The 16886-nt window shown below is 35.3% G+C and overlaps 1 protein-coding gene across 1 annotated transcript in view; it reads left to right on the plus strand.

Moving 5' to 3' along the window:
* The window catches only part of LOC122799246, a 205656-nt gene that overhangs the window by 18204 nt on the left and 170566 nt on the right, over positions 1-16886 (plus strand). Inside the window, exon 2 of the mRNA XM_044068188.1 lies at positions 16755-16795. Within this exon, the coding sequence (XP_043924123.1) occupies positions 16755-16795 (41 nt within the window). The remainder of the gene's footprint in view (positions 1-16754; positions 16796-16886) is intronic.

The raw sequence follows: 16886 nt of genomic DNA on the forward strand, positions 1-16886 counted from the left end.
TTATGCCTATACTATCTACAGGCGCTCACTGAACTTCAGTGACAGATGTCCCCAGAGACACAAGTCTGCAATTGATAGAGGCATGACAAACATAAAAATCAAGATGACAACTTAAAAAAGAAACTCTATACCAATTTTACATATATATGAATGGCATACCCTGTAGCTATCTTCCACCTCTGTCCCCATGTCCATGACAGTACTAGGTAACTCCTCTGAGGTACATGGATCTTTTTCAGTTGACAGGAACCTCTCCACCTCAGTGAATGGTGGTTTGGTAGCAGGCCCATCCCCAGTAGCTCTTCATTCCCATGCCACAATCTTGGCTCTATTGATAGTCAGTGACATGATCAGGAATACTATGTCTGGCACCCTTGTAGTCATGCCCATGGTCACACACAGCATTCATATCATCAACCACCTGCTGCCATACACTGTCACATCAGGGTTTTTATGCTGAGTGAGTCTGTAAGATCTGTGCCCCATAGAGATGAAGAGGTTGGACAATTATCCCATTCTCAGCAACTCAGAATGTAGGTTTGTGTGGGACTTGACACCTTATTTGTTAGCTTAGGTGCCATATCTCTGTGGTGAAGTAAAAACGAAGTCTATCAGATACAACACACTTCAAAAAAGTGGCTGAGAGTGTTACAAGCTGATCTAATACTGGGCATAAAAATTCATCATGCAGTCATCACCATTTTAAATGTTAATAACATTTAATTGAGATCTGTACGATACTTAAAAAATCCCCAATACTCACCCCCAATTTCAATAACAACTATAGAATGAAAGAAAAACTTGTTTCTGGGATGCAGAACAGTATTAGCAGCAAACAGTTTCTTAATTAATGTTAACCTATATGCTTTACAAATCAGACGTGTCAACATTTCAGAATTTTGCCAGAAACCCATGACATAAAGAAGTAAAAGGACAGTGGAATAACAACTGTTATATGCTCATTACAAACAAAACTTTGGAAAGTGTAGATAGCACTCTTTTTGCAAATAAAACATTCTAAAATAAATCTGTAAGTAGTAGACAATAACATACATTGAAAGATTGTAAGAAAGTTCTCCAAAAAGTATTGTAAATGCAACAGTTCTGTCAGCAACTGTAGTTTTTCTTGGTAACACTTAGGAAATCAAGCAGTCTTCCCTAGCTTGAAAAAAGTTCCATAGCCCCATGTCCTGCTTTTATCATGTAGATAAATCCCACTGGGAATGTTGAATATGCAACCAGGTGTCAACTCATTATCATTCCCAAATCCCTCAATCTGCTCAAGGTGTTGGCCAAGTAAATATGATATTAGGACCTACATGATGCCATGCACACACCTAAGTAGTACAAGACCAAGTATTCAGAACTTTGGCTGGGTAATGTCTTGCAGATGTGACTCATTAGCAGTTGCACATGTTCAATTGTTTGTTTATAAATCCTTCTAATGAGAAAATGAGAAGTACACATACAGAGGATATCAGAGACAGCAGGCTTACTGACAAGGTTCCATGTGCATTTATTGAATTAGAAGAGAACCTTGATACATCCTTTAGTAAAATATTGTAAGAAGATAATATGCCTGTGAGGATGCTATTGAGGTGACACCCCGACCCCATGTGCAAAATGGGAAAAAGGGGTTGAGGATGGAGATATATATGCACACACACTATTTAGACATAAAAAATAAAACTCATTGCTGCACATTGAAATATATTAAATGGTACAAAGGGATCACGAAGGAGCAATGTGCACAAAAAAGAAAGAAATAACACACTCTTGTCTTACAGACATTTGTACTTTCTTAGGCCTCACTGTCATAATTTCTGCAAGGATCACATTCGGTAAGATGACTTCTGTGAAAGGACAAATGACAAGTGTGATAACATGGGCCTATTGCTCTCTAAATGCAAAATGTCAGAAGTACAAAGCTCAGTATATGTGCTCAACTCTAATACATTACTATGTCAGTGTTGAGGTGATAAACACTGTTAATCATATCAATGTTTCGTGGTAATGCCATAGTTTCAGAGTTCAGATTTGGGGGGGGGTGATGTCTCTATGATTTTGATCTCTCAAAATACATTTTAGGGGATACATTAGCATTCTAAAACTATTCTTAAGTCAGTCCTTGAAGTGCGTGTTTTCAAATGGCTGCTGTTTAAAGTCTCCTATGGCAGAAGCAGTTAATACACAATACTTTAGCTTTCCTCACCTACTGTATTTGTATAACTGATAATCTGAATTGTATAGCAATGAGTTCTTCAAAGAATGTGTTGTGGATAAATCAATGCAGGGTGAATATTTACATGGCTACATCATTATGATTACTTAAACTTATTCCATGTGAGTCATATATCTTCAAGCACACCACTGAAGTCATCTAGTCATGTGTACTTTCTATTAATGGGAGTATGTCATGTCATCAAATATGAATTGCCTGAATGCAGGTTTACCAGAGCCAGAATGGCAAATGCACAAGTGGCAGACACTTACCTGTATGCCTGCTAGAATGAAGGCTGATGTCACAAAAGTCCCTGGGCTACCATTTTGTCAAATGGGAAGGACCTGTGATGTGCAAATGTTAAATAAGATGATGTGTAAGACCTATGGAGTCCCAGTTGGAAAACATACTGGACAAGGAAGGTGAAGAAGAAGGTAGTGGTGAGAATGAAATTTGTATGCCAGGAGTTGTGGGCAGTATACATGGGGGTTTTTACAAGCCAATAAGGTAAACAACTCCTGCATATCATTGGTTACATGTACATCAAAGAGAAAGTGGTGAAAGGCAGAATCTACTAGGCCTGTCATCTGAAAGCCACAGATAAGTGCAAGGGTAGTGCCATTGCAACACCGTGGGAGGCAGGTAAGACACTGCAGTGAACAGCGCATGACCATCTTCCAGATGCTGAGGAGACATCTAGTGCTACAATATTAGCTAACATTCGCAGTAGGGCACTACAAAGCCATGACCCTCCCTGACAATGCTGCATGACATTTGTGACTCCCAGACTTTCGCAATGAAGGAATTCACATATTCTGTCATCTTGGAGAGCAGTAGTATGGAAACTTCATAGGTTGAGATGGGAAAAGGCAACAGGAAGGCAGGAGAAGATATGTCACTTTAAGGACTTTCACGCAACAAGATAGCAACTGAAATCTGGCATGTTCCTTCACAGAATCTCCACTGACAGCCAAACAGGTATGGATGTCCTAATGCTGACCACAGAGATAAAACTAAAACATGTGAGCATGGTCTTTCAATGGTTTATTGATGGTCCCTATCTTACCAAAGGTAAGATTATCAGACAGGTATATAGTATACATGCATTGGTACAATGTAGGGGTCAGGAAAGACACTACCATTGATGTTTGTTCTTATGTCTAATAAGACCTTCAGAGCATACAATCTGATGTGGGCAATTTTTCTGGATGCTCTGGATTCATTAGATCTTCCTGCAACATCAAGGTTTATATGTCAGACTTTGATTTAGCAGCCATATGCAGCAGACAGGCAAATTATCTGGACACACAACCTAAAGAATGCCTATTCCGCTTTTTCCAGTATGTGTGGAGGAAAGTGCAACAACATGGCATGTCACAGTTGTATGGTCCTGACAAAGACTTTCAGGTGCAGGCCAAATGCCTATTACACTGACATTTCTTCTGATGGAGAATGTTCCCCTGCATTTTCTGCTGTGAAGACATTTTTCCCTGCACAGATAGCACCACTACTGAAGTACTTGGAAGAAACATTCATTCTAAGTCAAATGAGGACCTTTGGATCTAGATCATCCAGAACTCTATGACTTCCACCAGTCTATCCACTTACAATGTGGACTGTCGCTGAGTTATTCGACCAGGGACATCAACAGGATCAAAATTCCACTGAAGCATGTCATCAGCTTGTACATTGCCTACTGGAGTGTAGAAATGTAGATCTGTATGCTGTGTCAATGTACGACAAGTGAATCAGAATCATGTGGAGTCCCTCTGAGACAGGATGATTACTGATGTTCCTGTTATACCGACACACTGTGTGTGCAGACAGCACTAAGAACACTTAGCTGGAGCATTTAACCTGAACATCAATAAAACAAAAGAAATTATTATTGATTTCAGAAAGAGCTCTGCCATGCACCTGCCACTCAAGATCAGTGGTGAAGAATTGGAGAGAGTCCACACTACAAAGTTCCTGGGGGTACTTATATCAGAGGATCTTTCTTCTTGGAGTACAAACACAGGCCAGCTAATTAAAGAATCCCACCAGTATTTATACTTCCTAAGAAGGCTGAGAAAAGCAAAGCTCTCTATGAATGCTCTAAATACCTTCTACAGAGGAGTCGTCGAGAGCATTATCACCAGCAACTGCACTGTATGGTTCAGTAACAGCACAATGACCGAAAGGAAGAAGCTGCAAAGAATAATAAGAACAGCAGAAATGCTTATTGGCACTAGTCTTCCTACCTTACAGGAGCTCCTTGAAATGAGATATAAAAGGAGGTCCTGAAAAATATTGAGTGACACTTCTCATCCAGAGTGTGGTTGGTTCACTAAACTTGCTTCTGGTAGAAGGTTACGGAGCATCCATTGCAGGACCTCCAGATTCATGAACAGTTTTTATCCAACTGCACTAACACTCACTAATGCACACATGAATCTGGATGTATCAAAACTATAATAGACTGTTATGCTCTCAATCTTTTTTCCCATACAGTAATTCTATTTATTTATTGCATTCTAAAATTAATATATTCTCATTCAAGTGCAATTCCAATCATTCCTTATGTGCAACATCACCCAGTCTCTATAGTGTACTTTTCTTTTCATGTGTTAATCATTTAGTAGTCAGTGTTGTCCAGTGTATATAAATAACGTACAAGCATGTGTGTCAGTTACCTAGATATTTACTTTTGTACTATATTGTTTATTCTTTAATACCTATCATGTCTGTCTTTTTGTGTTTGTTTTCTCCTGTAAAACAGCCAACACTCGAAATTTCTTTTAGGTAACACTTGTGTTTCCTAAATGACAATAAAGTTTCTTTGAATCTTTGGAATTGTGAAGCAGTGAAGAGAGTGTGAAGTTGTGGATTTCCATCATTTGGTGGTATCATGTTTGAAGATCTAAGGGTTGTTAGTGTTACATAGCTGGCTGTGGATTACTGGTTTATTGGTGTTCAGTGAAGGTATAATAGAGTATAGAATGTGGCATTCGATGAAATGGGCTTTCCTTTTCTGGTAAGTGTTGTCATTGCAATATGGCACAGGTAAATATAGTGTTACTATTGTTCATGTCCTGTGTATGGCTACTGTTTTATTTTCTACAATACTGCTTAATTATTGCTGCTCACTCATTCCCAGCTGCTGTTAAGCACCTGCACTCCCTCTCTCCTTTCTGTACATTGCCAATGATGGCTTTGGATTTCTCCTTTAATGGCTCTTCAGTGCTTTATGTTTTGCTTTTGTTTTATGCATGCTCGCAAAGCTTTGTTCACTGTACTTAGCCTTCGAGTTTGTGGACGTTCACTCAGCTGCACTTGTTCTTTCTGCCATCGCTCAATTCATCTTCAGTGAGTTGACGTGAATCCATCTCTTCCATGGGATCAGCAGTTAATACATGGTCTGTAGACTGTGGACCTAGACAGGCAAGGTTTTGAATCTGGTAATGTAATTGTTGAAGACAATAGTGACAGACAGGACTGGCTTACCCAACAGATGATAACATGCTAAGATACATTACTATGAACACTAACAGGGATAAAGGTTTTTGATACACAAAACTGAAACAGACTGCTGATGTAATTCCTTCAACTGTGTGCTTCATGAATCTTCAGATATAGTTCAGTCTGTTGTGACAGTGGTTGATATACAGCCCTATGAACTGTGAACACAGGTAGGCATATGTTCAAGTCTGTCAAGGTGTAACTACTGAGTGTGTAAAACACTGGTAAAACTTAGGATTGCCTTCTCTCCATTTTTACCTAATGTACACTTTTACAACTGGGAAGAAACAGGCCACTTGTAATCCCTTTAATAGAAGCTGCATGCATTCAAATGCAATGCTTAGGTTATTCCTACAAGAGTGTGTGTCTGTGTGTGTGTGTGTGTGTGTGTGTGTGTGTGTGTGTGTGTGTGTGTGTGTGTGTGTGTGCGTGTGTGCGTGTGTGTGTGTGTGTGTGTGTGTGTGTGTGTGTGTGTGTGTGTGTGTGTGTGTGAGAGAGAGAGACAGGGTGTTGTCTGACAAGTGGGATATGAAGTCTTGTGTGGTATCTTCAGTTAGTGCACAGGTCAGGAGGAGCTTAACATACATTGCCTATGTTCTAATCTAGTGGTATATGCCATTTATTATTTTGTTCACATTATAGTGGTTAAAGGCATGAATGGCTTATTCTACAGATCTTGATGAACGTCATGCTACACAATGGTCACTGAGTGTAATAGGACCTTTATTATGATAGTTTGCTTTGTTTTGGGGAAGTGTAGGTGACTGGTAACTGCTGTTTTTCCTTATTAGCATGTCCAGTACAATGATATAATTCATTACACAATGATTATTACAAAGCCCAAAAAGTAATCAATTTCATGAAATAGTTAGTGTAATTTGTTGTTTTGTGGCAAAAACCTTTGTGATTTTTTTTCCAGAAGCATGGTTTTGCTGACCTCTGCACAGTGGAGGTAGTGACCAATACACAGAGGGTAACAGCATTTTTGTATGTGATGTCTAGCACTTTCTACACTTCAGTTACTATCTAATGTTACTGTTGCATCCAACTGTGAAGTACATTGCCTGTTGTGATCCAGGTATTATGGCTGTGTTGCACTTCAGTCAGCTGGAGAGACATTTTGATTTCTAACATGATAGTATACTACTTTCAGAGGTGTACTTTGCCAGACTGCATTAACATGTGTATGTGTGGCAGCAGCAGAAACTATACACATAAGACACAACTGCTTTATACTCCCAACACATAAAGAGAAATAGTGCATGCTGTCATTGTTATTATACAATTATGACATCTGGGACATTTTTATTATGATTACTTCTCTTAGGGGCTAACTATTATGGGCGGTCTTCCCTTCACACATACCTAATCATGTCCATACGCATACACTGCTCTTCATAGTCACACAAACTTAATGTCTCTGGACTGTCCCCACTTGACTTGTATCTACCAGGATTTCCATTTCAGTAATTTCTCATGGTGTCCCTAATCTCCAGTGTAATTTTATCCTCATCTGTCATAGTTCTACATCTGTACCAATGCTTTGTAGCATAATCTGCAAGTAATATGACAGTCTTGCTTCTTGGTCAGGTCTTTGTGGATTGAGCTGCATACTAATTTGGGATGTTTTAACAATCTCAATTCCCAACATACATACATGGTTCTGCCACAACTATTGTTTCCACCATCAGTAGCTATGAATTATGTCCAGGGGTGTTCCCTATTTTTCTCATTTGGTCCACAGTTTTCTTCCCATTACCCCTGAATTGTTACTTCATTACATATAAGGCGTGGCAATTTGTACACTTAACTAGCATGTCTGTTCAAATATCACAACTGCTTCATATTGGATATTTACTGCCTGTGTTTTAATTCTCAGTAAACATGACAATGCTACTGATGTTCCTACATGGCCACTACCTGCACTGACTGCAGTGTCCTGCTGTATCAAATTTCCTTGTCCAATAGTATACCTCTCATCTGTCCATGATTTATAGGGATATTCCTGAATTTGACTTCAGTTTTAGCTCTGACTCTCTTAATCCCTTGTATAAATGGTAACGACTGTAACATACTTAGGTAAGTAATGGCCCTAATGAAAGATGTACACTTCTTTTATTTCAGAAAATATAAATTAATTCATACACTCTCATTCTGTAAGCATCTCTAGTTGATAGTACTAGCATTTAAAAGCATGTCCCTGATTATTTATGGAGTTGTCCTTTTGATGAGGTTTGTCCCTGATTCAGTTGGAAGCTATGACTGGTATTGTTAAGCTTCCCCTGCATTTTATTTTCTCCACATTGCTCTATCTATTGTTTGCATGTACTCACTCACCGAGCTTAAGCTTGTTTGCCATCCTGTGTTTACATTGTGTACAAAAGCCCTGCTGCACCACAATGTGACAAAGAGAATGTGTTCAGGACTTGAGCAGGTGCTACTCAACATTTAGAGAAAAACTTGGAGTCTTGCATATTTGATTAACACTGCTGTTCATCATGCACAGGTGTCCAATCATGTGAGCTTCAGCAGGATGTCTACATGCTATTACTGAATCCTGGGAACAACATTTTGATCTGTTTTTTACACCACTCTATGGCATGTAACATTCCCACACTGTTTTTGTATTATTCATATTAACATAAAGAATCCTGACATTTGTCTTTTTTAAATTTAGATGGAGCTTTTTTGTTTAATTTTCCTTTACCTTCACTTTTTCCCCAATATAATTTTTTGATACACTCTCTTTTTCTTGCTCAGCTTCTTTTTCAGATTCCCCTTCAGCTTCCAAAATCCCACATTTATTTTCAACTTCTTTTGCTTGTATTTTTTACACTTTTAACTCCCGCTTTTGTTACTTCCCTTTCTAACTCAGAATTATTATCCTCTATGTCTTCCTTAGCTACCGTAGCATCAGACCTTTGTTGTTCCTCTTCTTTTGTGGTGCTCCATATTATTCTCCCCTACAGCACTGTCAAACCAAAAGTCCTCCATTTTTTACAAATTCTGCATTCCACCTTACAATATTGCATCATATGCCCCCCTTGCCCTCATTGCTGACACATTCTTTTTCTACTTTCATTAATTAGATGAGTATTTTCATTGCAAAAAAAAAAAAAAGCTTTTGGCTGTCCCTAATACATTAACAAACATGTGTAACCTGAAATAAATACAGTCCTAGGTATATACGTTATGTTTTCATCAACTCCTTTCAAAATCCTTTCACAGTCCATTCCCCACTTGAAACATTCATGTCATATTTTGCTTTTTTTAAATTCCTTTAATGTCTTTACACATTTCTTGTAAAAAAAAGTTTTCAACATCTTGTTGCAATACTTTATCAAATCTAAATTGTATAAACATTTTATCATACATTTCTGTCTCTGCCTGGAAAAACAGATTAATTCCAGAGATATTTGTTTTCTTTTTTCATATAAATCAAGACACTTTTGCAGTAATTTACATTCTCAAAAGATAAATCAAAAAAATTTTCTTTGACCAAATGAAAAAATGAACATCCACCCCTTTAAAATCCATTTTGATAATCATTTTGTCTCAAACCAAATATCTATCTATCTATCTATCTATCTATCTATCTATCTATCTATATATCTATCTGTCTATCTATCTATCTATCTATCTATCTATCTATCTATCTATCTATCTATCTATCTATCACAATACCTTTTCTGCTGGATATCCTCACATCAGGCTGCAAGTCTCTTTCTAGGATACTTAATTCCTCCTCCTTGCTTACCTTCAAGACCATCCACATCAGTATATGCTTTCATCCTGCCTGCTAACTGCAAACAATTCTTGCTCTTGTTCTCCTCCATTGCTTTTCTCCAGCTGCTCAGTCTCCAAAATCAGTCTTACCACCATATGACTCCACAATACTACCAATTTCTCTCCTGGCTCCTCCTCCTCCTGTAACATTACCATCAGATGACCTGTTTATGTCCCCTCAGGCTGAATTTCCATCACCATTACCATTTCTTTTCACACCTATGTCTTGCATATACCAAATAAATTCCTCTCTCCTTCACATACCTACTCTCCTCATTTTGCCATTTCAGCAACCTGAATTGCATCATTATCCATATTTTTAATCAAACTGACCTTTTCTTGATCACTTGCCATCAGCGACATTCTTGCCCCCTCCATGTTGTGCCTCTCCCCAACAGTCTCCACACTAGAAATAGGAATGACTGTCAGGAGAAGGGGTCATTTATTTACATGCTATATTTACATTGTTACATTATCACACAATTATATACATGTTTATAAATTTTTAATAGTTATAAATCTTTACTCAAATATTCATGTAATTTCTTCTTTATACATTCTATTTTTTATCTTAATGTGTTTTTCTTTAAATTAGACCCCTACTCTTTCTTCCATAACCACAATCTAATTTCTTATTATCAATAATAAGATCCATTTTCCAAAGATCATCATTTTCATTTATTCTGTCATTCCAAATCTGTCATATTACATAAAATAACTTTTTTGTCTATTCTTACCTTATATTCCTTATTTCTATTCTTATAATATCCATATTCAATCACATCCATATTTGTCACCACTATTTTTTAATTCTGAAAAAAATGTCTTCACATAATTTCCCCATCATGTCTGTACATTATTTTTACATTTTAGAAAAACATGTTCTGTGGTTTCTTTTTCACCACAGTACAAACACATATTCACTCATTTTTCTTTTTATTAGTCATATTTGCTTTTATTGGCAATTTCTTTATTCCCAGTCTCGGTAGAAAATCCTCACATTCTACTTTACTGCTACACCACTTGTTTCTTTCCTTTATACACATAATATTTTCTTCTGGTAAATACTTCCAAGAGTCAATACAATAATATTGTACCATTTGAAACACTAAACCGAGAAACAGAAGAAGTATATTGTACCATTATTTTCTTCTACCATATTTTTGATGATCTTCTATAAGAGCAATCTTTATCTTCCATATTTATATTTTTTCTTTTTTTTATTTATTCATTAATACATTTTTTTCTCTTTTATTTCTTATTGTTTCCTCAAAATGTTCATATTTATACTTAAACAGTCTTATTACATTCTCATTTTTTTCATTTATCCATCTCAAAACTTTATATAATTTAATGAAGCTACAAATACTACTGGATTTAATAATCCTAATCCCCTTCATATTTATACATATACAATACCCCTCTCTTATATAAAAGTGAATATGACTTCTAACAATTGTTTTTCATGTCTTCTTGGAATCATATACTCACTTGATAAAAACATTATTTTCTCATTAATACTGAATTTATCAAATTAGCTTTTTTTCCTATGGGATAATATGTATGTTCAATGCAGACAACAAATTTCTTTCAATTCTTGTAACAAAATTTCCCATTGCATTTCATATGGTTTTATTTCCAAAATGTATTCCCAATACAAATATTTCTTTCATTATAAACTGTATTCCCCCTACTTTTATCTTCCCCAAACCTTTACTTTTATCCTTATTTAATGTAATATCTATTTCTTTTGAGCAATCTACCACAAAAATATTGTTTCATCTATGAATTATTTTCAGTAATTATAATATCATCTGCGTTTGTCATTATGACTAGAATATGTACACCTGGTGTGCTACATGCTTTGCATTCATTTTACTATTCACCTTACTTACTACAATATTCATAACCAAAGCACATAATATTCCACTCATATGACAACCTTGTCCTATTCCATTATTCAACCCTATTTCCTTACTTAACCAGCCATTAATCAAAATCTTATCTTATTGTTACTATATGCTGACATACAAACTTTTTTTAACTTTACCAGTAAAATTGTATGCCTCTATTAATGCCCATAATGTCGTATGCTCTATTGAATCAAATGCTTTATTAATATTATTACTATCACCTACCATAAGTCTTGTGTCATATTTTCCATTTATGATATCATCTACAATTTCTTACTATCATTAATAATTCTTGGCATCCCATCCCCTTTCATACAATATACATTTTCTTCCATTATATTTTCCATCTTATTTTCCAGTCTTTGTTGAATTATCTTCATAACAATTTCATTATCTGTATTGTTTAATGCCATTCTTTTCCAGTTCTTTATATCTTTTTTCACCTCTTTTCAAAATACATTTTAATATCCCACTAAGCAACTATTATATACAAAACCTTCATTTGACCATTCATTTAAAGCATAAAATAAACACTCTTTATGTCATTCCATTAAATGATTATACATTTCATACCCTATTCCATCTGGACCTACTACTGAATCTATATTAACTTATCCAAGAACTTTATATAATTCATACATAGTAATCTCTTTCTCAGTTGCCTTATCTACTTCCTTTAAAAAAATTTAACTTTCCATATTTTATTACAGTCTTTTTTTTTTCTTTAAACATTTCTCCCACATAATTAACTATGTTTTCCATTATCTGTTTTTGATTTCTGTCTCTCCTGCCTTATTTTTATCCCTCTCATTACACTACTGTCTTCTTTAACACTATTACCAAATATGCTGAGACTTATTTCTCCTTTCCTTGCATTAAGTATCTTTGTTTATATAACAAATGCTTGACCTTTCATAATTTATTTTATGTATTTTTTTTTCTTTTTCATAATACTCACATTCCTTTCTAGCTTTTCAAAAGCATTTTTGTATATTTTACATCTTTTTTATTCTTCTACTTTCTCTTTGGCATTAAAAAACTTCTCTTATATTTATTTTTAAATATATATGCTTTCATTGTAGCATGATCTCTCCATAACTGCATACTTTCTTCTTTGCCCTTTTCATTCCATTCTTCTCATTTATTCTTTTTGTTCTTTTTCATATCTTTATATGTTCTTTACTTTCATTTATCTTCATACACATTGCAAAATAATGTGTAAATCCTATTACAACTGCTTCCCCTTCTGCTATCTGTATTCCTTCAGATATTATAAAATAATCTATTTCGGAATTAAGAACACTTCTTACATGCATCCAGAACTTTCTATTCTGAATAACCAGCTTTCTACATTTCATTACTTCCATATTTTTTCTTATATCATTTCCTTTCTTTTTTTATTGCTTCTTAAATCACAATTAAAAATCTCCTATTGTAATATTCATATTTACTACTACATAATCCAATAACTGTTGAAATAGATTCCCCCTTTCTTTACATGCAACATATGCATATAATGCTATAATTCTATATATTTTTTCTTGCACTCTAACATCAGTAATGGTTAATCTTCCCATTCTTACCAATGTTACATTTAATATCTTTACCATTCTTCTACATAATACTGCTATTCCCGAACCTGGTTCATGTCTCAAATTCCATATTATATTTCTGTCCCGTATCTTTTCTGTTTGCAATCTTTCTTCCTCTGTTAGTCATCTTATGTCTTCTAACAAAATTATATCTATATCATATTTATTACATCATTCTAAAATTCTGATTCTTCTTACTATATTTTATAATGTTTAAATTTACTGAAATAATTCTTAAATTACTACTCTCCCTTTTCCTTAACTTAGGAGAAATCATTTACACTTTTAATTTGTATTACCCATTTCATTTCTTAAAAAAAATTCCTTTAAACTTTTTCTTCCTATTTTTACTCTTCTTTTGACAGAGCTCTTTTTTCTTTTACCATTTTCTAGTTTATATCTTCCTCTTCACTAAGTTTTGACTCTTTTTCTATTTCCTCTATTGTCTTCGTGTTATTTATTTTTTCTTCTTCTAAATTATTTTCAGTTTCCAATTCTTTTTCAAATTGTTCTATATCCTACACAGTTTTTTACTGTCATTAACCTCTTTTTTATAGTCCATCTATAAATGTTCAGTTTGTTGCCATTTCTAGCATTTTAATTTATATTTTTTGTATCATGTCCTGTTTTCCCAAATATATAACATTTTTATCACAATTATTCACAAAATGTCATTCTTTCCCACAAAAAAAAAAAAAAAACATGTCTTTGATTGTCCCCAATACTTTACTACTCCACTGTTACCATCAACATTTATAACATTTGGAATGTGCACAGTCTTTTCCATTTCCATTCTCAAAACAACATTACAACCCCATCCCTTAGCCCACAAACCTCTATTGTCATAAATGTTTAAAATGTTTATCACTTCTTTCCAAACACTTTTTTAAGTGTATTTTGAAAGTATGTTTTTCTACTTCTGTATGGAACTGTATATGATTTTTTTTTTGTTTCCCAAAAAAAAAGGAAAAAAAAAAAAAAAAAAAAGCTTTTACCACATAATTATTCCCTGGGTTATCATTTTGTCTCTTTTCGTATTCATACAAAAAGTTTTCCATTACCTGAAAAGTCTCAAAAACAATATCACAGGAAGTATCTTTATTTATCAACATAAAAGCTCTTATCTCTTTTACCATGACATCCAGAGGTAAAACTGTAGTTCCACACCTCGTATCTGATTAACTCAATATTCTTTTTGTTTTGTATTCTTACCACATGTTTTCAGTTTAGGCCATCATCTGTTTTTTTCTTTTTGTTCCTGCATACTCCTGACTGTCTCAACATACATTTTTTTTCTTTGGTTCAGCAATTCTTTTTGTAGTCTATTCTGCATCTTCATTCTAGATTTTGTCCATTATTTCTCCCCATGGTACATCTCCTCCATTTTCCAATCCACTTTGCAACAACATCTATAATATATTGTCCTGCAACCTTCCCAACTTGAGGGTTGTAATCACACACTTTTCCTTTGTCCTCATTTCCAATTCTCCAAACAAATTAGCCTGAAAATCTATCTCTGAATCTTCCTGCTGTAAGCTGGCATTCACCTCCACTCTCTCCATCAATTCCTCCTTGTTGCGCTCGTTCCCCCCAGCCACCACTCCTCTAGGATTGCAATGTACACACTTAATTGCAGTTAGCTCTTCCACAATTACAGAAATCAATGAGTAGGGGAAGTGCCCCAATGTCCTGGCCAAACGTCCACTAATCAGTATGAATTGTTGTTGTGTCTTTCGGCTTTTCCCGGTTAGGGGTCGCCACAGCGGAACTCCAGTCCGCTAATGATTGGCAGATTTTTACATGCCGAGTTGCCGGCCTTGATGCACAACCTTCAACGAAGGTACGTCCATTCACGCATGTCTCCACACAGAAGACACTTTAGCTGAGAATCGAACAGGACAACGTCTTACTGTGAGGCGACAACGCTACCTCAAATTTCTCCTAAAAAGAGACTGCTGGCCTAATGGAACTAACCTGGTCAGCAAAGCATAAGTAAGTAAGTATATAAAATATACATACTGCTCATGAATACATGCTCATCAAGGCTTTGTAAACATGCTCCATTATTGCTATAATGTGTAAGTAGCTGCAGTTTTATATAGTAATTGTTTATTACTATATATAACAAAGTAGTTGATAGGCCTATTGCAAAGATGTGAGAGTATGTAACAGCACGTTCATGTGTAGATATGAAGAACCATGTGTATGAGAACAAGCAGTATGTGTGCAAGTAAGAAGAGTGTGTGTTTGTGTCTGTGAGGGTGTGTGTGGGTGTGTTTCAGAGCATATTCATAAGTATGTGTACAAATAAGTAATGTGTATATGTCTGTGTGTATTTGTTGAGGGGATTATGTTTCTGACAACATGTTAGCTAGGACGTGTGCAAGAGTCTGTTTGGAAGCGTGTGTGTGTGTGTGTGTGTGTGTGTGTATGAGAGGGTGTGGTCAGAAAAAACACCACTGGCTCATAAATACCAATAAAAACTGCCGTTTATTAAAATAAAAAAATGACAATACAGGTTTTTACACAAAAAAATCTTCTGCAGATGTATGAAAACAAAAAGCTAGTTAAATATTGAAATGTTAGTTATCAGTCGCAAAATTAAAATCTATTGAGTTCTTCAAGTTACACAATCCATTCACCACACTGTTTATCTAACAGGTTTTATGCTAAGTGACCATTAAGGCAGGGAGTTGTGTCTGTTTTTAAATTATTTATCCATTTTTATTCACAATTTTAATTTTTTATAATCAGATCACCTCCTCTTCTATTTACAAAGACTGATCTGAAATTACTTATCCACCAAAGGCCACACAGCAAACCTAATGTTCCTCACCGATCATAATTTTAAAGATAACATTACAAAAGATACAGTTGTGGTACAGAAAGCTTCTACTCTTTTTGCATCTCACAAATACGACTTAAACTGATTTTGCTACAGCATACATGTGCGTGTGACTCCTGCCACTGTCGATAAGCTTACTCTGTAACAAATTTGTCAGTCAGTGTATGAATTTTTCATTCAGCAGCCAAACATATTTCTATTTTACTTGGGTTTGCCACTGTCTTTTTCACTAAATATCTACAGACGTCCACAGCTGCAGTCTCAGTATGCTCCTAAAATACCAAACTCTGTTCTGTTTCTTTAATTCATGGCTCGCCTTCCAAACAGCCACAGTTGCGACCTTAGTGACTTCAGCATGTCTGATGTTCATGATGCCACATGTGCATACTAATGATGCAAGGCTGGTTTGGAGTAATAAATGTAAAATCATGATTTAAAAGGATAAGTTATCATTTCATGACACTACCTTATTTTAAGGTGGAACCCATGGTTTTCTGGCTAATACTAGACAGTTGAGAGTTATGAGCCAGAGAAAGGCACTGCGCAAGCAACTTTTCAGAACTGTGTTCTACAATTCTGGCAGGGCATACTGGACTTATGGACACTCTGGGTATGGTTAGTTCTTTGCTAAGAAACAGGAAAATGAAGAAATCAAACTCCGATCTGCAGGGCATGGCTTGTTAGCGGTTCTCATCTCTCAGTCAGGTACATTCCACTAACTACAGTTCTTACATGATTAACTGTAGCAAAATAATTATTTCTGAATTTTGTTACTGTTTACCACTAGGCTTTATTCCTTGTACAGCTGAAATTCACAGCATGGAAAATATTAAAATACAAGTGATGTGATCCTTTTAACATAAACTAATGAACATTTTTTTTGTTTTTATTTGCAGATGAACAATAATACAGAAAATCTTCATCAAAGGAAAGTAAAGTAAGTAATATACTAAAATCTTTTATACCTCCCTTTATACCATAGCGGAGATTCTTGTTTATTTATTTATTCATAGTTTTCTCGCAGGATT

This window comes from Protopterus annectens, chromosome 4.part0 (genome assembly GCF_019279795.1).
Source record: "Protopterus annectens isolate FY-2018-M chromosome 4.part0, PAN1.0, whole genome shotgun sequence".
Taxonomy (NCBI): domain Eukaryota; kingdom Metazoa; phylum Chordata; order Ceratodontiformes; family Protopteridae; genus Protopterus; species Protopterus annectens.